The sequence below is a fragment of the Argiope bruennichi genome, chromosome 8 (assembly GCF_947563725.1).
Source record: "Argiope bruennichi chromosome 8, qqArgBrue1.1, whole genome shotgun sequence".
In the NCBI taxonomy this organism is placed as follows: domain Eukaryota; kingdom Metazoa; phylum Arthropoda; class Arachnida; order Araneae; family Araneidae; genus Argiope; species Argiope bruennichi.
Window position 1 is genome coordinate 111,697,594 of NC_079158.1, and position 24,803 is coordinate 111,722,396.

At 27.5% G+C, this 24,803-nt stretch overlaps 2 protein-coding genes across 6 annotated transcripts in view; one reads left to right on the forward strand and one right to left on the reverse strand.

The window, feature by feature from the left end:
• LOC129980727 (piggyBac transposable element-derived protein 3-like) overlaps window positions 1-4,240 on the reverse strand; it is a 128,236-nt gene extending 123,996 nt beyond the window's left edge. Inside the window, exons 1-2 of the mRNA XM_056091109.1 lie at window positions 3,882-4,240; window positions 2,832-3,776 (exon numbers count right to left, since the gene is read on the reverse strand). Coding sequence (XP_055947084.1) covers window positions 2,832-3,776; window positions 3,882-4,240 — 1,304 coding nt within the window. The remainder of the gene's footprint in view (window positions 1-2,831; window positions 3,777-3,881) is intronic.
• Window positions 1-24,803, forward strand: part of LOC129981312 (hormone receptor 4-like) — a 270,236-nt gene that overhangs the window by 205,108 nt on the left and 40,325 nt on the right. Inside the window, exon 1 of one of the 5 annotated variants that reach the window (XM_056092098.1) lies at window positions 18,450-18,662. The exons of the other annotated variants lie outside the window; for them this stretch is intronic. The gene's annotated coding sequence lies outside the window, so the exon portion shown is untranslated. Of the gene's footprint in view, window positions 1-18,449; window positions 18,663-24,803 lie in introns of those variants that run through there. 5 annotated transcript variants of the gene reach the window in all.

Consider the following 24,803-nt stretch of genomic DNA (forward strand, 5'->3'; position numbering starts at 1 on the left):
TTTTTCTTCGTAGTTTTATAAATTATATAAAATTTAGAGAAAAAAATCTGTTTTTGTTTATAATAATGAATACAAATGATAAAATGGTCCAATGAATATTTATTGTCTTTGGTACGAGCACATTGAAAGTTCGAATTTTCAAATACAAACTCTGCTTTATTTCGAAAATTAAACTTGCTCAAATCACCCCTATAGAGCGGCTGTTTAAACTGAATTTCATTAATGGGAAAATGTAATTATTAAAATGCTCGGCAAGATATTCTATGTACTTGTTAAGATATTCTATGGACTGGTTTTCGACAAGATGTTCTATGAATTGTTACTTGACAAGATATTCTATGCACCCTATTAGATATTCTATGGACTGGTTTCCGACAGAAATTCTATGGACTGGTACTCGACAAGATATTCTATGCACCCTATTAGATATTCTATGGACCGGTTTCCGACAGAAATTCTATGGACTGGTACTCGACAAGATATTCTATGCACCCTATTAGATATTCTATGGACCGGTTTCCGACAGAAATTCTATGGACTGGTACTTGACAAGATATTCTATGCACTCACTCATTAAGTACAGCATAAACTGAAAAGCATTGTTAAAATATCTTAAATTTGCCTTTTAATATATGTTGAAAACTAGTTAGAACTATAGAATAAAAATAAGCAGTGGAGAAAGTGCTTGTTGCTGCAAATACACGTATCACGTCGAAATCTTACTTAGATGTTGCTGTCCTGACATTAATTGCTTTCTGTAATCCATCTCCGGAATCAAACAAGCACTTTTTCCCCTTGCGTCCACCTTGTTATTAATAACCTAAACAGAGAACCGAAGAGCTCTTTCTCAATGGCGCAGGAATTTTTGGCACGAGAGCCAAATGAACTCGTAAACCTGCTTTTACCTTGTCACTGTTCGCAATTTTAATGAAAAAGCGCCCCGACCTTCTAGCAGCGTTCCGGTGGTGGCAAATAGGATTAGCCCTCACTTCCAGCGTGCGTGGCGAACATTTTTTTATAGCCCACCACTTCTGAAAAAATTGGAGAAGGGGGAAAATGTTATTTTTTTTCGTGCTTCTTATGAAAAGAAAAAAAAATCGAGCGCAGTGGGATCTTGGCAAAAACAATTGGTTCCTAGAAACGGCACGTGGTACTTTTTTTCGTTTCCGTTGTAGGCAGGTAGCTGGCACGTTTGTTTGTCTCAGGAACTTAGGGCTGTTCTAGAACGTGATTGCTCTGTCTGTGAATGCGTAATTTTCGACCATTCAAATTCTGTTTTTGTTTTACTTAAGTTTTTTTAACACGCTCTTTGTCACGAGCGATTTTAATATTCGAATAATAAGTGATCTAAAATATGTCTTACATTTGGCACCGAATATGTGCGTTACTATGGAGATCCGATACCTGATAAATGAATGTGAATGCTAGCATTTTCATAGCATCATTCATGTGAATGCTAGCATACTGAAATATATATTTCATAAATATCATTATTTCTCTTACATCAGCAAATGTCGACATTAAACAGGCGCTAATGATGAATGTTGGATAAAAATGTTTGTACTACTTTAAGACAATAAACTGTAATTTAATAAATCATTATTATCAAAATATAATGTGATATACATTAAAACAGGTGAATGTTTAAATTGCAGCACTTAGACTGTAGAACCTAAGGTGAATACTACATTCTAAATGAGAAAAGAATATAATACCAATAATAAGCAAAAATGATCTGATTAATGTTATGCATTTTATTTATTGAAAAGCTTAAAACTGTTGTGGTCACATCTGTATATGTATCTGCTTCTTATTTTGTCTATCACCAGAATTTATCTGTCTTTTTCGGTATGCACTGGCGATAATTTGAATGAATAAAATATCAACAAATATTCAGTTTTCCATCAACCTTTTTTATGTGTATCGACATTCACCGGACAATATTGACATTAAAAATATAACCAAATATCCAGTCTTCCACCGATCTATTTGATGTGTTGACATTTACCAGACATTGCTGATTATTTCTAATTTCTGTCTCTCGCGGCAACATATACAAATTATGAAATGAATTTTAGTCAAAACGATTTTTTTTCATCAGAAATTAGTAACAAACAGATTTGACCTTAAGTATTATATTTTCGAAAATTCAATGAGCTTAACCCTACACTGCATGATTTTTTATTTTTCCTTGAAAAAAATATATATGTAATAGAGTGTAATGATAAAACATGAAAAAATATTTAAAAAAAATTAAGTCTAAATTTTCATTATTTTTTAATTAAATGTTAGTTTGTTGCCAAGTGGCAACATCATGCAGTTAAGCATAAAAAATAAAAAAACAAACTGTGCCAAATGGCTACACCATGCATTCCAGAGAGAAAAATTACTGTAAATGATAGTCTCTAAAACAGTTCTTCTCTTTATAAAAACATAGAGGAATTGAGCATTTCATGCACTGTACTCTTGTAAATCCTTTACAATTCAACATTTTACATCGTTGTTTATTTGTAGAATGCTCTGGCCAGTGATCAATTCTGTCAAATCTAATATCTTTTGGAGGCTCTTTTCGACAAGCTTTTTTTGATTGTTTTCCAACTGTTTCCTCTGCACTTGATGGTCTCCCTCTTTTTAGTGATTTTACTTGTCCATGTAAGCACAAAGTTTCTGCTAACTGCAATCTAAAAGTAACAAGTTTCATAGGCTTTTCACTGTTACGCTTTTGTTTGTGCACTCTCTTATACAGCAACCAAGCATTGATAATCGTCAGGTCTAATAAATGATAAAACAACCGAAAATACCACTTTTTGCTTCGCATTATTATTTTATACCTTCCAATCAAACTGTCAAGTAAGTCCACACCTCCCATGTGCTTGTTGTAAGTTTTTATAACGTAAGGGCAATTTACTTTTACATGACATTTTTGTTTCCTGTCAAAGCGCTGTACTTCACTTACCGGGTTTGTACCAGCAAATGTAGAGAGCATTGTGACAGTTTTATTGTCTTTCCATGATACATTTGACAGTTCACAGCCATCATATTCAGCCACAAATTCAGTGATGGATCCACGAACTTGTAACTTCAGCTCCCTTTCAGTTGGAAGTTTGCAGTCTGGAATTCTATTTCTTCTAATAGTTCCAAGAGATAAAATTCCCTTTTTCTTCAAATATACTTGCAGAGGAATAGAAGTGTAATAATTGTCAAAGTAAAGTTTGTGATTAACATTTTCTTGAACAGGACGAGTTAATCTAATAACTACATTACTACTAGCTCCTAAATCAGGCTCTTGAAGTATATTAGCAACATCAAGTTCTTTGCCACCATAAATCTCGAAATTGTATGCAAATCCGGATACTCCACTCAAAATGAAGAGTTTGTAACCGTATTTATGGGGCTTGTCAGGCATATACTGTTTTAAATGGTGTCTAGCTTTAGTAGCACACATTTGTTCATCGACACATAAACATTCTTCCATAGGAATGGAAAGGAAAGATTTTTGAAGTTCATCAATCAAAGGTCTCAGTTTGAAAAACTTATCCTGGCCTCCTTGCAAATCAGTTGAAAATGCATTATTGTCATTGAAATGAAGATATCTTCTTATTTTTTCAAATTCGTTAACGGGCATAGAATTTTGAATGAGAGATATTCCAACAGCAGGATTCCAGTACAATCTAAAATCTTTAACACTTGATACAGAACTCAATATACAAATTCCCAAATATTTTCTTATATCAGATGATGTTACATTCAGAGGTTTCTCAGGTGTCTGTTGTACACTATATAGAATAGTTTGTTCAGAAATAAAAGTTATGAGATCCGGATGAAAAAAATATGAAAAAAACTCATAAGGTGTTTCCAAATTCAAAATATTTTGAGGTAACTGTGTATCTCCACTGAAAGTTATGATTTCAGGATTTACTTGCAAAGACTTTTTCTTCCATACAAGTTTAATTTTTTCCTTTTTAACTTTCTTACTTTTTTCCTCTAATGTCTTGTTACCTGAAGTCGAACTTTCGTTTTGAATATTCACTTCATTTTCAGATGATTCAGAATCATTGTTATTGTCAGAAATATCTTCTGAATTTCTATTGAAGAGAACATTAGGATTAAATGTAGGATCTTCATCGCTATCATCAAAATCATCATCGCTTCCACTCGAAAGAGCATTCCATATTTCATCTGTCAATAATTTCTTTTTACCATCTGTATCAACAAAGTAAACAGACCTATGCTCTTCCATTATTCTAGCTTATAGAATTTCAAAGAAAAAATAAATTGCTTCTAATTATATCACAAAACTCATAATTAAAACTGCAAAGACAAAAAAGAAAGACAAAATGTAACATAAGTAGTATAAACAAAGCACATGCTTTCTGAACTACAGTGTTGAGTTGAATTGTTCATCGCATCCTTCCTGCATGATGTTGCCAAATGGCTACAGATACATATTGTGGCTTAAATTTTTTTTAAATATTCGCTTTATCATAAAAAGCCTAATAAACGAATTTTAATAGTTCATTTTATGCATATGATTTTTTTAATGGACCTAGGAAAACATTTAATAGTAAATAAAAATTTCAAAATATGGCCATTTATGTGATTGCAAAAGTCTACTGCTATGTCTCCATTTACTGTTATCCACGGACACCTACCGCCATCTATTGAGAATAAATGGTGATAACTGAATCAAAGAAGTCCAAACTTACTTTTAATGCACAGTGTTGCCTCATGGCTACATTTTTCTGGTCATGAAGATGACAAATCGCCAGTGTAGCCAAATGGCAACATGATGCAGTGTAGGGTTAAAAAATAATCCCTTGATTTGATCCCAATGCTTATCTTTGAATTTAATTAATTACATTCAAACTGATTACAAAAAAACTCTAATATTTTTATTAAATTGACATATTATTTGCAGATTTCCTATAATTAGATTAAAATAAACACATTCATATGAATTCAGTGTCTTACATGAAATATAATACCGAATTTTGAGTTTTTTTTAAATATTGCTAAATTTTGTTTTATTGGAAACAGATTTTAAAAAATTCGAAATTTTCATGATATAAAAAAATAGAGGAAAGATTTAAAAAAAGAACAGAATTTCTAAATTGTTTTTTTACAAACTATGATAAACAATAATTTTAACTCATTTCATATATTTTTTTATAACTGTTGATTATGCTTTTAGGTACAAGGAAAACTGTGTTAATTGTCACAACTGAGCTGACGATTATTTATGCTAGATATTTTTTTAATTCTAATTTAGATATTTATTTGTATATTTTGTATTTTTATACATATGTATTTTTCTGTTTGTATTTGAGTACTTTTTTTCTCCCTCCTATTGATCTTTCCAGTTTGTATTTCTCTTTTGAAATATCCTTCCATTATCGATTAAGTATTGATTTACGATTGTGAAAGTTCTGTTATACTTGTTGGCGCAAAAACAGTTTTTACCTAAAGCCTGAAAAAAGAGAGAGAGAGAATTAAAGAAAAATTAATTTCAACATTGAAATAAAGTTTTCAATTTCCCATTTATATTTTGTTTATTATGGATGGTTTAAAAATCTGCGAAATAATTTTGAAAAATTATTTGTTATAATTACATGTTTTTATGGATGTTTATTATGGATGGTTTTTTGTTTATTATGGATGGTTTAAAAATCTGCGAAATAATTTTGAAAAATTATTTGTTATAATTACACTTGACAACAATGAGCAACTACAGTTATCCCTCTGAAGGTATGTGCTGATTTACTGAAAGTTGAAATATATATATGTAAATATATTTTATCAATTGCGTGATCAAATAGAAGAAACTTTTGAAATTTTAACTTCGATTTATTTCATCATTGGAGGTTTATTATGTACAAAAAAGAAGCGCGAGATATGTCAGTCTTCATCGCGATACAAGACCAAAAGAGCAAAAGAGACAGAAATTATTTCCTTCGGTGGTTTTATTATGAGATTTTGATTTGGATGGGATGATTATTGATTTGATGAGGATTTCTTTGCCACGTATAGTCTCAGGAAAGGGAAATTTAGGTATCCTTAAAAGAATGTTGTAAACTTTAAAGATTTTTTTATTCCTTTACTCGGAGCGTGAGAATCTGTAGAATTAGAAGTTTTACAGAGCGTGTGTTGAATTAATTAAATAAGAAAGTAGGAATTGGATCAAGAAATAAGATAATATTTTAGAATGCAGTTAATATGGACTAAATTAAGATAAAAATTAGAAAATTAATTAATATTTAATATCAGATTAAGAGATATCATTACATATTTTCTAATATTTTGTACAATATTCGTTAAAGGTTATATTTTTGATTAGAAAATTTTTGTAGATTTAATGAACTAAGAAATTTCCCTCAGTAGTTTTTTGAGAATTTGGCAGTCTCAATTTCTTGTTTTATTTGTTCTTATTATTATTACTGCTTTTATCACCTGCAAAATTTTGAAGTTATACCTTTTCTCATGAAACTTACTTTTCATCTATTTGTTGTGATCAGGATCCTAAACATGAGTAAAAAAAAACTCCTGATTCTACGTTCATCGCTGACTGATACTTTCAACTAAAAGAGCTCGAGTTTATCCGCACTCATCTATCCGTTCAGTTCTCTCCGCTGTGAGGTCGGTGTCTTTGGACATCTTCCAACGACTCAATCGATGCCATCCGTTTCGGATGTCACCAAGAGCAGGAAAATGGTCAAAAATCTTTCTGTTACTTGTGAAAAGGAATAGATGCATTTAAAGTATGTTACAGGAATCTCCGCTTTTAGAAGATGGCGGATCGGTTCGGGAAATTTAAACCGAAGAAAGAGCTTTGTGATTTATTTCTCTGGCATTGCATTTTGCCGTCGCTGTGCCCAGAATACCATATTTTATTTTTGCTTAGAAATTGCGGTTGTGCTATGGATTGCTCAAAAATATGTATCATTACTTCTTGAATGTTCCTTCGGGCTTTAAAAAATGTTCTTAAAGAATTGTTTTTTATGTGCTTGGTAAAACTGCATGCAATTTTAAATGTTATTTGTCCAGAAATTGCCTTTCCTTTGTTATTTATATTGTAATTAAAAATAAACACTGTTTCAGATTTTATTTATATTTAAACGTTTCTAAATATTGTGTATCGTTTTTATACATATATGATGCAAAAAAAAAAAAAAAAAAAAAGATATTTCTTTCAATTTCATTTGTATATCAGTTCTTGATCCTATAAATTATTAATACAATATTCTTGATAGTACAAATTTATTTTTTTGCGTGAAATCTGTTTCCGAATTAAGATTCTTATTAAAAATTTCGAATGGTTAATGTAATAGCGTCCTGAAAATTGTAATATTGGATGATTATAAATATTGAATTTGACAGACTTAATTTTTTTGAATACCTATTAAAGAAATATTACATTATTAATCTTGATGCCTTATATAAATAAATGTTAAATTTAAATGACTTGCATCTATGTTTTTTTTTTTTCAGTAGGTTTCATTTTCCAAAGCGAATATTTCATATATTCTGATTGTCATTCTAATAATTTTCAGATTTGCAATTATATTCAGTAATTTTAACACACTTTTGCTCTAAACAGTATAGCTTCATTTTTTTTCAAGCTTATAAAATAAATATATAAAATTTAATTGAAATTTCAATTGTTTTCATCTAATTATTTGCACTTTGTACGGCTCTTACAGACGCCACAAATCTTTGCGGCAATACTGTTTACAAAAAGAATATGAAAGCAGAAGAAAGATGATAACATCTACACAGAAAAGAGGTTTTATGGAAGGTTTGAAATGGAGGAAATGCAGCAAGTTTAACCGATTTCAGTGGTTTTATATTAAAACAATAGTAAATGGCTCAGTATTTAAATTGAAATCATTAAACCATTTAAAATGTGGTTTTAAAGAAAAAAATTGTGTGAGATAACAAAAAATAACTCGCTTTTAAAATTACCATAATCAATTAAATTTCAATGGATGTTCTTTTATTTAATAGATTTCTCATGAGCTATGTTTCATTTTTAATTGCCCGTCTATGTTAAATGTTTTCCAACAACTTTTATTTTATATTTATTTCAGTGTTGATTTCTGTATAATTGTTAAATTCAAATCAACCAGAAAATCAAAATGAATGATTCATCATTTCATTTTGTGTGCCCCCCCCCCTCCCCAGGATTTTTTTTCCCTACTTCAATCGGCTTCACATTTCAAATTAAAAATCCTCCCCGCCAGCCCTCCCTGAAGAGTAGGGCCTCCCAAAAGTACCTTGTTACCACTTGCCAGCCTAAGGATCAAATAGTGCGTCTCTCATAGGTGTCCTTGTAGAGGTTTTAGAACCCTTGCAGAACACCGACTGCGGTTGTGGGGTTGAGATACACAACAGCTGTTCCCCTTTCGATAGAAAAAATGAGGGACTTGTGTCCCGAGGGGCCGCGGTAGTAAATTGCTACAGGAAACGAGTTCAACGACCTCGCTTGCCCTGGTGTGTATTTTACTGGAAAAGGATTCACTTTCTTTTGGCAAACATAATATATTTGGTCCTGAAAAAAGTATTATTTTGAGTATTTTAATCTGATTATGAACTTCTTTAAAGATGCTTTTAGCAAAAAATTATAGACTTTTTAATATATGTAATATAGTACATATTTTTCAATATAATTCCACTAAAAGTATTAAGGTGTATGTACACACTTGAAACTTCGAAAATCGTTCAAAATATCGAATATTTTTTTATTGCTTAACAATGTTCTCTGATCCTTTAGCTTTCAAACGATACCGAGATGTTGTCAATATTCGAAATATTTCTCGAATTTTAATTATTTTTCTTGAGGTGCTTTCATTAAAAACTCTAGTTACGGTGTTTTTAAAACTCATTTTATGAAGAATGATATTTTTCCACTATGTTGCTTCCTTCAAACAATCATAACTCAATAAGAAATGAACCAAATACAGTTATTTATATTTCAATATAATCTGTATGAAATAGCGGATGTTTTGTGCCTCAATCAAAGTTATATTTATAGAAATAAATTTTTAATAGCTGTTTAAAAGTTAAAATGACAGAAAAAATCTCGCTTTTTCTAATCATCGTTCATGAAAAAATTGTTTAAAAAAAACTATACATTTTTATAACTTGTTTGAGGCAGACAACATGAAGACTAATATTAGGCATCATTTCCAACTAGAATTGTGTGTCTGTACAAATTAGAATTTAAGATATCATGTTTCAAAAAATAGGCTAATTAGCTCATTAAATATTATTTAATTAATTAATAAATAGTGTAATATGGTTTTTTCTCACTGAAATGAGTTTAAACATATATTAATAACCTACTGTAAAAAACTGTATTTTAAAAGTTAAAATTAAAAAAAAAAAATCTTCAAGTGTGTACGTACACCTTAACTAACTTTTTTTGTTGTTGTTGTTGAGCTTTTCAAAATTTTGTGGCATTAATATGTTCTAAAATGCTCAAACGTTTTCGTCGTCTTTCGAAAGAAATAAAAATTTCATGCACAAGTATATTTGAAATTAAAATTTTATCACGGGCCTAATATCTGGTCTAATAATACATTACACTAAATATTTTTAAACTGTGGATAGAGTTGTGAAATAAAATCACATATTAATTTCTATACCATAAAAACTGTAGAAATGATGTACTTTTATCACAATGTAAAGCGTTAATAAACAAAAATAAACAATAAAACATTCCTGAAATGAAAATTAGTTTTTATTAATTATATGAATTTTTAATAAAAATATACATTTCGAAACCTATTTCTAGTTGAAAAATGTATGCTAGTGGGTGAAAGTTTTAACCCCAAATATAATGGCACTTCTCTGATTCGTTGTAATTATTGACACTAAGAAAATGGTCTAATTATCGCTTGACTAGTTTAGGTAGTTATATTATGAAACGTCTTTCTAGATTAGTCCTCATTAAATTAGCCTAGTTCATCAGGCTGATAAAATCTTGTTTCCTCAACGTGATCTGCTAGTTTTGATTAAGTATTCCTGAGGCGAAATATTTATTGCTGAAAATAAACACGATAGCTTATACTAAATATTGTAAGAATTAGTTTAATTAAATTTTAATTATCAAAAATTTACCCACTGTCATATTTCGAAATGAATGAAGCCATTTTTTTTTCTATGTGTGTGTGTCCTTAGATATAGACTGAAAAACTCGTCTTTTAGCACTGATCTTCCTGAATCTCAATTATTTCAATTACACTAACTTGATAGTAATGTATCAAATTACCTTCATGTTAATTTATCTATAAAAATAGAAATATATTTGACAAGCGTGATAATTTTAGATTTAGTAGGAGTTTTATTTTTCTAAACTGCCTCGAGTAAAAGCTTAAAAAGAGTATATACAAATCAATTTTTTTTGCATGAAAAATTGCGTTTCCTGTAATATAGAATAAAAGTATTTTTTGTGTAAAATCAAGTCATTTTGTATTGACTGGATAATATTTTGGATATTATCTGGATATTTTGTGTTGACTGGATAATTTCATTAAAAAACGAAATACTAAAATTTATAAAGAAAAGTATTTTCAAATTTATGTATTTTTAAAGGGTGTTCATTTTGAAAATGCTTGAATAAAAACCAATTTCATCTTTATTAATGGAAAAAATAACCATAGTTATTAAGATCTCTTTTTATTACTCTAGAAAATAAGAGAATACCTCTGTGTTTAAAGGAATGCAAAGAAATAGTAATAATATTTTTACAGGAAACAAGTAATTAATCGTTGTGTCATTTAAATAAGGAAAAAGAAAATGTGGTTTAAAACAAACTGTAATCATTTGTAGCTAATCATTCCTGTTCGTTGCTAACGTAGAATGCAATATGTTCACTTAATTTGAAACACATGATCGAAGATCGTATAAATAATAATTTATCGTTTGATTTAATAGTATTGCTTAAAGAAAATGGCAACTGTGTGTAATTGTAATGGAAATAGCAATCAGCTATCTACGAATCATTTCGATTAATAATATTTGGAAATAAATTATAAATGAATACTGACAAATCATTTGCTATATCAATGCATATTATAAATTGATTAAAGTATTTTATTTACAGATATTGATAAACAACTAAATGCATTTAAACTTTGGCTAGATAAAAATGAAAATTATGTATTTGTTAATCAAGTATTAATAACCGTATGGAAAATTAAGCATTAAAGTTTTGAGTTTTTATAATTCTAGAGAAAATTTGACATCGAATTTTAATATAAAAGTAATAGAATATCTTAAAGAGAACATTATCGTCAACGTAAACTTAGTAAGCAAATTTTTGAGAAAGGCAAAACTTTTTTATCAATTTCTTTTTCTTTCCTGAATTTTTTGAATACAGTCATACAATTTTATTTTGTAAAATGTTGTTATGACACCGAATTGCGTAATAAAAACCAGCTGTAAAAGCTTAAGCAGTGATAAAGGAAAATTAAGATTAAATTTAACATCTACTTAAATCTACGCTGCAAGAATTCTTTCTCTTAAAATTTTAAATATTTTAAAAAGGAAATCACTATGAAAATTTACTCCATAATTAAAAAGGGAGTCAAAAAAGTTAAACGTTCATTTTTGTTACATGTAACGTTTTATTATAAATATATTATTAACTTGTAACATAAAATTACATTATATGGTTAAGTAATTATTAATAAAAGGTTTAATTCAAATTAAAACTATGCAAACACAATTACTAAAAGATGTAATTCACTTCATTAAATAATAGACCCCATAAAAAATGTTAAATCTACGAAATCTTTTTTGCAATTTTTTTCAATTTCGCAAATATTATCATTATTTTCACAGAAAATCTTAAACTAAGTTGAATTTTGAAAAAAAAAAAAAAAAAAAATTATTCTAGCGTTAATTTTTGAAAAAAGAATTGGAATATTTACCAAGGAGAAACAAACGTCGCTGAAAATGAGAAATATATTAATTAACTAGAAGGCAATTGATAAATCATTGTTTGAAACTGGAGAATTTATTTAATGTAAAATCGAGAAAATCATTGATATTGCTTTTAAATGACACTTGGGGGAAATTCTTAATTCTTTGTATTTACTTACATGGCAGTAATATATTTGTAATAAAGCATTTTTTAAATGTAATATGATTTCTTACTTATTTACTTTTTCGAATACGAAATATACAAAGAGAAAAATATTGTTATAGTCAAAAAATCCGAACTTGTGCGTTCGGCAAATCTCCACATTTCAAACACCCTGAGTTTGAAAAAAACAATTTTGGGATTATGTCTGTTTGTCTGTGAACAGAATAACTGAAAGACATTTTAATATGGGCGAATTAAATTTGGTATATCTGCCAATTTTGTAAATCTCTATTAAATTTTTAACACAATCCATTCGGAGGAAATCTGTCTGTCTAATTGCTCAAATATAAGTTAAAATGATAACTACTAAACTTAAAAAGCTAAATGGATGAAATTTAGTATACAGATTTTACATCTAAATTGTAGATGCATATCATATTCTAAACTAAATCCGTCAGGAATTGACCGTGCATTGGTATGTACTTTCACAATCGTGTTACTACGATAAGTCAAAAAACGCAATAATTTCAGTATATGAAAATTAGTACGTGATTTTGTTGCTACAACTTATTTGTGAATCAAATTTTGATTTCAATTGGCAGATGGATGAGGTCCAAAATGCGCATTCGGTTTTCTGATGCCTGTGTATTAACCGCATCCAGCTATTAATAACCAAAAATCTACGCGTAGAAAGAAATAGTGGAATCTTACGTAACTATTGTTCGCGAATAGTGTGCGGTTAATAATTCACAAGTAAATTTATGAGAAAAAAGTTCTGAGTGACCACTTCCTCTGTTTCCTTTCCTTTTTTATTTATTTATTATATATTGCTCGATGTTATCACACTTGGTATTGGGACGTCATAGTTTGAGAAACCATGCATTGAGGACCTCTATATTACTACTGTACTTTTTTAATCGTTTATACTGGGTTTAAAATGCCTTTATTTCCTCAACAATATTTAACACAATAAAGATTTCCACTAATTTTTTCCCTTGTTACAATGACATTAATCAGTTGAGACATTTATAATAGTTAAACTTGTATATTTAAACTGATTATAAATTTTACTGCCGTTAAATTGCACTTTTTTAAAATCATGCATAAGGTTTATACGAAAACCGACTTTTTGAAAAAAAGGTTTTCAAATTCAATATTTCCAAAAAAAAAAAAAAAAAAACGGTTTTAGCCGGCTTTCGAATTTTTGTCAAAAAAAAATAGAATAGGATAAAATATTTTTTTTAATTTATATAAAATAGCAAAAAACGAAATCAATGTCGAAGTCAAAATATAAAAAAAAAATTAAGAATTACATATACATATTACTTACATAAAATAACGAAAACTCAAACAAAAATTTCAAATAATATTTATATTATTTTCACTCATTTTAATTTCTCCTAAGAAAATAGGATTTTAAAAAACATAAAAAATCCACTGAACAGTGGCTAAGTCTCGTTCTTATTTTGGACAGAATATTGCCTGTAATTGAAAATACTCGTTCACTAGCTATTGAGCTTGGTTTTATAGTTTTCATGGCATCAAATAACAAATCCTAAGTTTTTTGTATTTTTATTCGTTGATTGAAATAATAAAAAATCAGATCAGTGTCTTTGGATTTTTAAGTTTTTTTTCAGGGTCTTCAAGAAACTTTTGAATTGATTTTTCCATGGCTTCTTTTAAAAAAATCATTACTCTGATTAGTAGTTTCTTCGATTTGCTCTTCATCAGAATTGGTTTCCACATAAGAATTTGGAAATATTCTAGACAAAATCCTTCCAGATAACTCAATAATTACGATTTTTGAACCTAACGAAAGTACACTAGATTTCTTCGCTGAACTAGAAATGTACATATACATATTGCTAATTCTACTTCTTTCTTGAATTCGTTCTTCTAAAGCATATAATAATTTCAAACTTATTTCAGTGTTTAAATTTTGTAGTTCATTTAACAGAATTTCAGATATGCATTTTCTTGTTAATAAATTGGTATCTCGTCGCCTAAGCCTTCAGCTGCTAGACGAATCGGTCCCAACCGATAAAATTCATTTTTTTTTTTTTTTTTTGAAGAAAAAGAAGAAGAAGAAGAGGAGTATGCAGGCGTTTAGGAAAACCGGTTTTCTTAATTTAAAAACCGGTTTTCAAATGTGACATATTTACTTTAAAAAACCGGTTTGAAATGTAAATGTAAATGTTTTTTTTAAAACCCGGTTTGAAAAACCGTCAAACCCTAATCATGTTACGAATTGGTGTTTTTATTTAATAATTTTAGTACATGAAATGTATTAAACATGATTATACTAATGTAAAAAAGTCATTTACAGAAACAATGTAAAATAGCTTATGATTATACCTATCTAAAGGTTTATATTATATACAATGTTTGCTTATATATAAAAAAAGCCTTGTCATATTTTTCATGTTATTCTTAATAAATATCCACATTTTGCAACAAATTTAATAGAAATTTCAAAAATATTTCAACAATATTTACAAAAAGGCTAATTTTAAATAGATTTTTAATAATACTTTTTACGTTATTTCTTGCAAAGTGATACTTAAAGAAGAATATGTGTGTATAAAGATTATGCAAATGAATTTTTAAAAATTAAAAATATCATCAAAGATAACGTTTGAGTTCTCTTATTCAATACTGTCCATACTCTCCAATTTAATACTGTATTAACACTTGGCGACCAATCTGTTCGCCAAGATTAATGGTTTGATAAAATTTTCAATTAAATATTTTATAAAATTCGGTTTTAATGGTTTTCTCTATCAAAATATTTTAAAGCTTCAAATTTTGATAGTCATACAGTTCAAACTATTATAGAAAACTTACACCATTCTGGTCATCTTTCTTAAAATCTGAATTTTTATTTCTAAACGGAAGTGATTATGATTTTTTAAAAAAAAATATGAGAAAAGAAAAGAAAATGGTTCAGCATTGAAATCCTATGTGTACTATGAAATATTCAAATGATTGTTCTATTTCTCTGCCACAAAATTCTGTTTTTTGCTTTAATTTCAAAGGGATTAAATGACATAAATAGTAATATTTTATTTTGTTTCAGTGAATAAATATACTTTAGTAAAAATTGTGAAGTCTAAATTTTAGACACTCGTACTTCGTAATTTTAGAATTTGATCGTATGAAATCCTATTGAATAAAATATTCTTAATACAATAACTTTTAAATAAAAAAAAGTTTCAATTTAATTTTCTGTGAATGAATCTGCCGGAATCATGAAGCTTTCAATACCATTATTTTAGAACAACCAACGATTTCATTATTAATTTAGAGAAAAATCAGTTTCTAATAAGTGTATTCTCCTCGAAGTAATTGTCTAATAGTGAAATTTAGATTTTCGTATCACAAATCAGTTTTTATCAATAAAAGAAGCTTTTTTATCAATATCTGAAGTATATTCTATTAAATATGATTCATAAGGCCGAGGATCTCTATAAAAGTTTAAAATTCTTTAATTTATTGGAACATTTATTGACTTAAACTGCATAAAATATGATTATTTTCTTCATTTGGTCCATTTTTTGTAAGATGTGTATACCTGTTATTAAAGGTTTATAAATTAGATTTTGGTACATACTAGACTGGATATTCTGTGTACATTAAGACATGTTTGCCGTTAATAACATAGAATTACTGAATTAATATAGATATTTTAAAAGTTTATTAAACCTTTCTCTTACCATGTTTTACTTTTATTTTATTTCATACAGGTTTTTTAAATTTAGTTTATAGTGGGCGTTAATCTTTTAATTTGAACTTTTATCAGCATGATAGTAACACATCAATAAAAGTTAATTTTTATCATTATAGCATAATATGCTCGTGCAAGTTAAATTTTATTTTGCTCGAAAAATATTGTTAAAAATATGTTTAAAATATTTTTTTTAATTGGAAAAAATGTACAACAAAATAATAGATATCGTTGAAAAGATAATTTTTTTAAATTTTGAGGCGATATAAAATTCGTTTTTGTGCTGTCATTTTCTCGAAAGCTGTCGCCGAAATATGCCAAAACATTGCTTTATTTTTAATTAATTAAAATTTTAAAAATTGGATTCAAGATGTACATTATACATTTCTACCTTCCAAATTATATATATGCAAAATTTGATATATCTAGGTCACATGATCTAGTCTGTAGAGTGCCAAAACACGCACAAATGCACATTCATCATTATTATAAATAATAATGATTACAATATTTATATTTTCTAATTTTTTTTACTATTTGAGGATTTCTAAAAATGTTTTTGGGCTTGTGTGTATTTTTCGCATTTGTTTGTTTAGAGATAACTTTCAACAAAAATTAATTCGAAATTTTATTTTTCTAAAAATTTTTTTGAACTCCGTCAAACTGACTTTTCTATTGATTATCTAACCTTTTTTATCTAAATTTTTATATCTGAATTATTTTATATTTCAGCATTTTAAGATATTCTTGATAAGTTATTTGTATGTATAAAAGAAAGCTCAGTTGTTGTTTTTCAAAATATGTTTTGCTTCCTTTGATTTTATAAACTTTTAATGTATCTTTAATTTTTTAATTCTTTTATTTTATCTACTAAAAATATGTTTCAGGGTTCTTTATTATATCCAAATAAAAAATGTTTGCGCTTCCAAATACAAATACTCCTTTCATTTTCAAATGTAGTCCTGCATTGTCTTTACAGTACAAATTTACTTTTTGTAATTTTTATTATGTTACTTTTAAAATCAGAGTATAATAAAAATTCTTTATTCTGTATTAATTTTAAAACTAAAACCAGGTTTCATAAGTTTTAAAGTAAAAGAGAAGTTGAATCCTTTTACAGAAAAAAAGAAAAAAGAAACCAAGTTTTCAATAAATGTTTAATTTTCTGAAATGGTATCGTGAAGATTTCCGGGTACGTTTGTGAGAAAAATGATGATAATTCAATAAATGAGCGATGATTTTTTTTCAAATAAATATTAAACCATTAAATGTTATCTTCAGTATTTTGATTTCAAAAACTAAAACGACTTCATTACATATTTCATTTTGATTTCTCTGTAAATGTGGAGATAAACAAATCTGAAATGAAATTAATCGATGCTCTGTAGCCGTTTCATGGAATTTGCATTTATTTGATTTAACTTAATTTCATAAAACTATTTCTTATGAATCATCTTCTTTATTCCTATTTTTTTTTCTTGAACTGATCCAAACACAATATACTGAAATTTGCTTCACCGTTTTTAAACAGAAGAAATAAAATGAAAGCCATGTAAAGAAGCCAAATTTCTTGATTTCGCCACGATTCTTTCGGAATAACCACTCTAATCGTTACTGAAATATTAATTGCTAAAACTCCAGAGACCACTCTAATCTTGACTGAATTGCTAATTACTAAAACTTTAGAGAAATTCATTTACTTGCATTTGGAAAAATGACGTAAAGAATTGTATTTTATTGTTGTATTGTATTGTAATAAATGTACTGCTGAAAAAATTTTACGCAACTTTCCAATCCTATTAATATTTAATGAAATATTCTTAACATTTAAATATTATAAAAAATACCTCGTTTCTACCATCAAAACTAATTTAGTTATTAAGTTTTGAGTATTATTATTTTAAACGCGTTTAAACCATTTCAATATACGCTTCGAGGAAAATACATCAACCTTCGAGATTACAGTCAATGAAATTTAAAGCTTCATAATTTGGTCATTAAAGGATGATTTTTTAAAAAATGATAATGTGTCAGAAATATTTTACTATATATGATAAATAAAATTGTGAAAATGTACAAAAAAATTTAGACTTTTTCTTTCTTTTTAACAATATATTTATTATCACGGAAAGCAGTAAATATAGAACATTGTGTTAAGAACCTTGTGTCATTTAGAACATATTTCTTGTGGGGAAATATATGCATATCTCTAGCAGTTTACAAATTAACTATTAGGCCACGATCATACTTGAAGTTTCATACATTTAATTATCTCAAACTACGCTTTGAAATTTTGGTACTTGGTATCTGAGTCTTCTATTATTTGTACAGATTGCTTATTCAAAGCTTAACTGCCACATTCTTGCCATTGGCCATATCCGGAACAGTTATGTTGCCAGATTTTTTCGTACCATTCTCTTGTCAAATCGAGTTCCACTCCCTTCTGGAGGCTTGTTTTTTGCTGTCCTTCCCTTTCTTTCTGTTTGGATGATCAAATCCATTTTTGCCGTCTTATCAGCTCAGCGCTTGCGCATTCATCTTGTTTACCCCAAGAGTTTTGTTTGTTCCATTTGCGAAATTTTTCCCGGCTTCGGTATCATTTCGGCAACCGCTGCATTTCCATTGGTGGGAGTTGAACGAAGCAAACGTTCTTGAACCTTAACAGAAGGAAAACAACGGACCGAGACACCAAGGATTTCTCTGGATTCCTCTTTGCCGCCAAGCTGTGTGGACAGGAAAGGTCCCGACCGTGGTACGGGAAAGTGTTCTAAACGTGGAAATGGCTGCATCGGAAAGGAATTGTTCGAAATGTGGCAACGGGATCCGACTGCAACCGCAACCATACGTGAGAAGGTGAGTCAATCGGATGAAGTCAGCAGTTGCAGTCGTGGTTAATTTTAGGGACCTTGTGGTTTCCTCTCCCTTTGTATAACGTGACTCCAGTTGATCGATGTGATGCGTTGCTTTGGTAGACCTGTGGGGTGCTTATTTTCAGTACTTCCTGCCGTTATGGTTTTTTGATGAAATTGCTGATAACATATGTATCAAAAATTTTTTTTAAATGTTAGATAATGATAATTGAAATTTAAATGAATGTCTTTTTTATTAAAAACGCATATTTAGATAATGCATTCATATTGTAACATTAATATTTCTGATATTCAAGAATCATCTATAGTTTTCATTTTTATTATTGATGTATCTAAAAAATATTAATATTTTAATAGTTAAATATTTATTTTGTACATGTTTAGAAAATGGCTGAATTTTTGAATTCGTGTATCTAATTTATTTATCGAAATCGAACGGAATTATGATAAACTGTAAACCGGAAATATGTGGGGTAAAAAATCTCTCGTAGAATAAAAAACCACTTTGGTTTGATGATTATTCGACTTTGAAAGATTGGCGGGAAAGGAGCCGATTAGAAGAAATCGGTTAATTTTTATTTATTTGTTAAATTTATTCTATGTTTTATTTTACTAGTTGGAAAATTTAAAAATTCCATTATAATATTGTGATGCTTCTATTTCTTGAGATAAATAAAGTTAAATAAGAGCACTAGACATTTGATAGGAGATATACTTCGATTTACATGATTATTATCTTAAAAAATTGTTGGAAAACACTGAACTTTAAATAACTATTAACGCAGTAACTATTACCATTTATTGTTCACCACTTAATTGCATTTATTTTCTTTAGTTTATCTTTGAGAATAAATAGGTTTGTAATTCAGTATATTTTTATATTAGCTATATTTTAATATTAATATATTAAAATACTGGGTTATATCTTAGTTATTTTGTTCATATAAGAAAGCATAAAAATCTGAAATACAAAGAATCTCTTTTAAACTATAGTTATATATAATTTTTAAAAAAATACTGTGTTATTATTTTGAAAATTAAAAACCATGTATGCAGAACTTTTGGAAACTTTTGGATTTTTATTCCTTGCAAAAATAAACTTTAGTAATGTATTTCCATTAATTGGCATATTCCAACTTTTCTGTTAGCTTTGAATGAGAGTCAAGCACTTTCGTTTCAGTTAAAATAGCGTGATAAAAATGAAATGGAAACTTTGATGTAAAAGAGCAATTCACATTTATACACATATTTCGCCATTAGATTCATCATCAGTTTTATTTTGATATCGTCAGTTTTTTTTATGATATTTCTATTACATCAATACTAAATGAATGAAATAAATCTCATTAAATTAATTATATTTTGTGTGAAATATAAAATACTTACTTTTAAAAATTGAAATGTTGCGCTTGAAGTTATCTGTTGCGTTTCTCAAAATTTCCATTTCTTGATAAATTTGCATAGAAATTGTGCATTTTTATCTTATCTCTTTTTTTTGCAAAGCTTCATAATCACTTGAATGAACTCGAAATTGATTTATCTTAACTTGGAACTACTTTTTATTTGTTCACAACGGAACTCTTTTAAAAAGTTACATAATTATCGTCTTTGGAATAAAATATTTCGTTTTAAGTGAATCTTTTTTCTAAAAGCATTGATAGTTGTTCCTATGAGAAAATTATAAATTTTTATTTATCCTTATTAAGCGTTTTCTAAAATAATTGAGTTTCTAGTTCTTCTTATTACTTTTTTAAGCAAATATTTATTAGCCAATCTATATTACTTCAAGATTTATTACATTTTTTTTATAGTTCGAAATTATATTTACTTATAATAAAATAACTTCAAATTTTTCCTCTAGTATAATTAAATCTAAGTAAATGTTCTATTTTAATTTTTTTCCTTCAAATAATGACACTAGTAATTACGGAATCATTTTATTCTGGAATTAAATTTCTTTTCTTCTTGTCCTTATTTTTATATTCTACTCAAAGTAATTTTTGTCATCTTTCATCTTACAGACGAGAATTTCATCAGTTGGAAACAATTCATTTATTCACTTGAATCTTTAAATATGATTCATTTCTGAATGTTTCCGTTATTGCGAAATTATGTTGTGATACGTATTTATATGAAAAATCGACGACTTACTTATGTTTTATTTGAGTCATACAAATTTTGGAAAGGCCATTAACTTCTTCTAAACGGAATTTTATGCTTGTTATTTAAGATTTTTAATGCAGCTTTGAAAAATGAAATTGCTTTTGCCTAATACCTTTTTGTTTCAACTTTATGTCTTGACGTTATTTTTTGATATAGTAAATCAAACATTTTCCAATTAATTCAGTTCCAGCTTTTCATTTCCTATCAATTTTCTCTAACGGAATTTTTTTTCCAACTGAAATGAAAGAAATGTTTTAAAATCTCTTTTAAATCAATCTTTAAGTCTAAGATTATATAAATATTTTGCATTTTTACGTGTCTACTTAAATGTAATCTGTATACTTCTGATGACTTTTAAAACTGCTTTTTTTTAAGTGTTAGTGTTTCAATCGCACTCTACATAATAATCTTAAAATGAATTAATAATAATGATGATGAATAAATAACGATGGAATCTTGTAATGAATGTATAATGATGATGAATGAATAGTGATGAAATCTTATAATGAATGTATAATGATGATGAATGAATAATGATGAAATCTTATAATGAATGAATAATGATGATGAATGAATAATGATGATGAATGAATAATGATGAAATCTTATAATGAATGAATAATGATGATGAATGAATAATGATGAAATCTTATAATGAATGAATAATGATGATGAATGAATAATTATGAAATCTTATAATGAATGTATAATGATGATGTATGAATAATGATGAAATCTTATAATGAATGAATAATGATGAAATCTTATAATGAATGTATAATGATGATGTATGAATAATGATGAAATCTTATAATGAATGAATAATGATGAAATCTTATAATGAATGAATAATGAGGATGAATGAAAAAATGATAAACAGCGATGGAATCTTATAATGATGAAATCTGTATGTAAACGCGATGTTAAAGATATGAAGTAAAATTTTCGTTGTTATGATAGATATATTTAGTTATTATCTACAAGTATGAACAAGTTAACCCACATTTAACATATAAACGGCTTATATATTATATTATTATTTATCGCCAGCTTGAATTTTTCATTTATTGAAAAGAATTTTGTGATATTTTGTTTCCATTAATGATTAGGATAATAATGATATAAGATTCAGATGCGGAAAAGATTTTGTCGAACGTGATATTTATTGATAACTATTTTTTTAAAGATTTTCATCTTTGTCATTATTCATTTTCTAATTACCGTATTAATTACTAATTTTAACGATGTACTAAATTAATTTACATCATTAATATTAGTACTAATTAAATTAGATGTATTCATTAAATACTAAATAGTTTTGATATTTGAAATCATTCATTTTCCTCAAATGCCAAAAATGTTAACTATAAAGAAAATATGCGACCCATATCTGGATTATTTTGCTCTTTGCTTTTTTATAAATTTGTCTATAATTAGCATTAATCTTTCAGAGCACACGTTTAATTTAAAATAAAGGCTTTTTAAATTTCAATATTTTTTAATTTGAGAACAAAAAAAAAACTATTATTGCATTAAAAGAGTTTTCATTTTTTTTTTAATTTCTTAATATCAAAAAATAGAAAATGTCTCATCTTTTTCGTCATTTTTTACTTTGCTTTTGTTTTTTATTCTGCTATTTTGATTGCGTGTTACTCAAATTATGTATCACTAATTGAATATTTCCAAAAATGTTTTTTTTTCTTTTTATATTGGATATTCTTATGAGATGTCAGGACAATGTGCGTTCATTTTCTACAGCTTGTAATTAAAATCAATATTTAAAAAAATTTAGATTAATTTTGAAATTTCAATTTTTTTTATAATATTTATGTATAAATAATATATGTATTATTATAAATATTTTGTTTGAATTGAAACAAAAAAGTGAAATAAACCCTTTTGTCTGATTTATCGTAGCCATGATAATGTTTTAGGCTTGATACGTCTATCTTGATTGCATCAACCGTTGCATTTTGGGCGTAACGATTTTTCAATCAAGCAATTTATAATAAAAATTCCAATCCAAACCCAATACCGTTGTTAAGAGTTTTTTTGTTTTAATTTTTCAAATTCTTTGTTCAGTTATATCTATTACATTTTTCAACTCTTTCTCTTCCCTGAGCTTTATAATATTTTTTTAATTTATTCTTTAATGTGGTAATAACAGTAAAAACATAAAAATCTATTTAAACACATAACATAAGACATAAAAATGTATTTAATAGTGTCACATCAGCAACTAAAACAATAAAAAGCATTTTTATAAAATTTTCTAAACAATATTTTTTAATGATTGAAATTAAAAGAAAAAAATTAATTTTAATAATATAGCATATACATAACTTAAAACATTAACACACATCAGTTAACATTTTAATAATTATTAAATAAAACATCGAAACAAAACTGGTATCGATAAAAAAGTTTATTGAATTTTAAAATTATGTAAAAATGATTGTTTTCAATTAATACAGAAAAAAATTTAAAGTTTCGATTCATTTTTATTTAAAGTTTTGGAGAATCCCTTTATGGCCAGCATTTATTACTCAAGAAATAACTATTTACCAAGTTTAGTTGCTCTAAATCCAACGGTCTACTCTGTAGAGCGCTTTGAATGATTTTTTTCATCACGCATGTTGCAGTTTATAGATAATATGCCAACCTAAGCGCATTATCAAATTAAATAAAATGAAAAATGTTCGTAACATTTTCATCATTATTTACTTCTTTTTAATTATTCTTCTATTTACTATTTCGAATGTGTGTTACTGTTTATTTACGGATTTTGAAACTCTCAACGCTTTTGCACAGGAATAGTTTATTTCATTAAAAAAGGGACGACAAAAAAGTTGAAAGGAGAAAATGTTTACATTTAGTAATAGAGTGAACTTCGTTGAGGTGTAATAACCGCTCACCTTCCTGCGTTCCACCCTCTTAGAAAAATGTTAGTCTCGTGATCCTGAAACAAACAGTACTTTGAACTTTTGCCTTCTGTAAAATTACATTTTTAAGATACGTTTTCTCTGTTTTATTATACATCTTGCTATTAGCCATAATGTTTTAGACTTTTAAATCCACCTTTGTAAATAAAACATTACTCATTGTATTGCATCCATTTTATTATTTATTTATTAAATTCCCCAGTATCACCCTGGTTTTGAGAAGAAAGACAACTCCCATACTATTAATGAGATGTGCGAATGTTAAACTGAAATTTAAGTCCAATTTTTCAAAAATAGATGCGAGTTCAACGTATGCTGAGTTTTTGAAGGGAAAACAGAAGAGGAATACTTTAACTAGCATGCACAGAGCAGCTGGAATTTTATTCGAGTACAAATCGTTTCTTAACGTCTGCTGCCGCTTTAATGACTTACGCTTGCCATCAAAAAGAAATTACCTTTTTTTTCCCCTGCGCTGTCGTTGGCGATGTGCATACAATAGACAGATGTTCAATAAACTTTGTTTTGTGTGTTTAGCTCTTAAACGGATAGACATCTAATGTCAGGATCGTATTGTTAACATTTGTTTTATGGATTAAGATATCTTCTTTTGGAATTGTATTACATTTTTGTATTATAAAACTTATTTATTCTATCATGCTAATTAATATTGATGTCAGATGTAATTTATTTTCTACAGTTCATTTATTATCAGTTTTGGTTCTTTGAATTTTTCTAATTTCGTTGTAATATTTATAAAATATTTTACCTATTTCTCTAGAACTTGTTGGGAGATTTTTAGTTTCGTAAATTCTCAAAAATAATAAATTGTGTGTTTCGAATAAATGTAATTCCTTGCAAAAAAACTAATTTCTCACTACGTTTCTATTTTAATTATTCTTTTTCGATGTCATTCATTTATGTATGCGAAGAGGAATGAAAATATTATTACATTCATATTTTCGTTCGTGCATGTACAGTTAAATATCTTGAAGATAGAATTTTTCAAAATTTAAATTGGG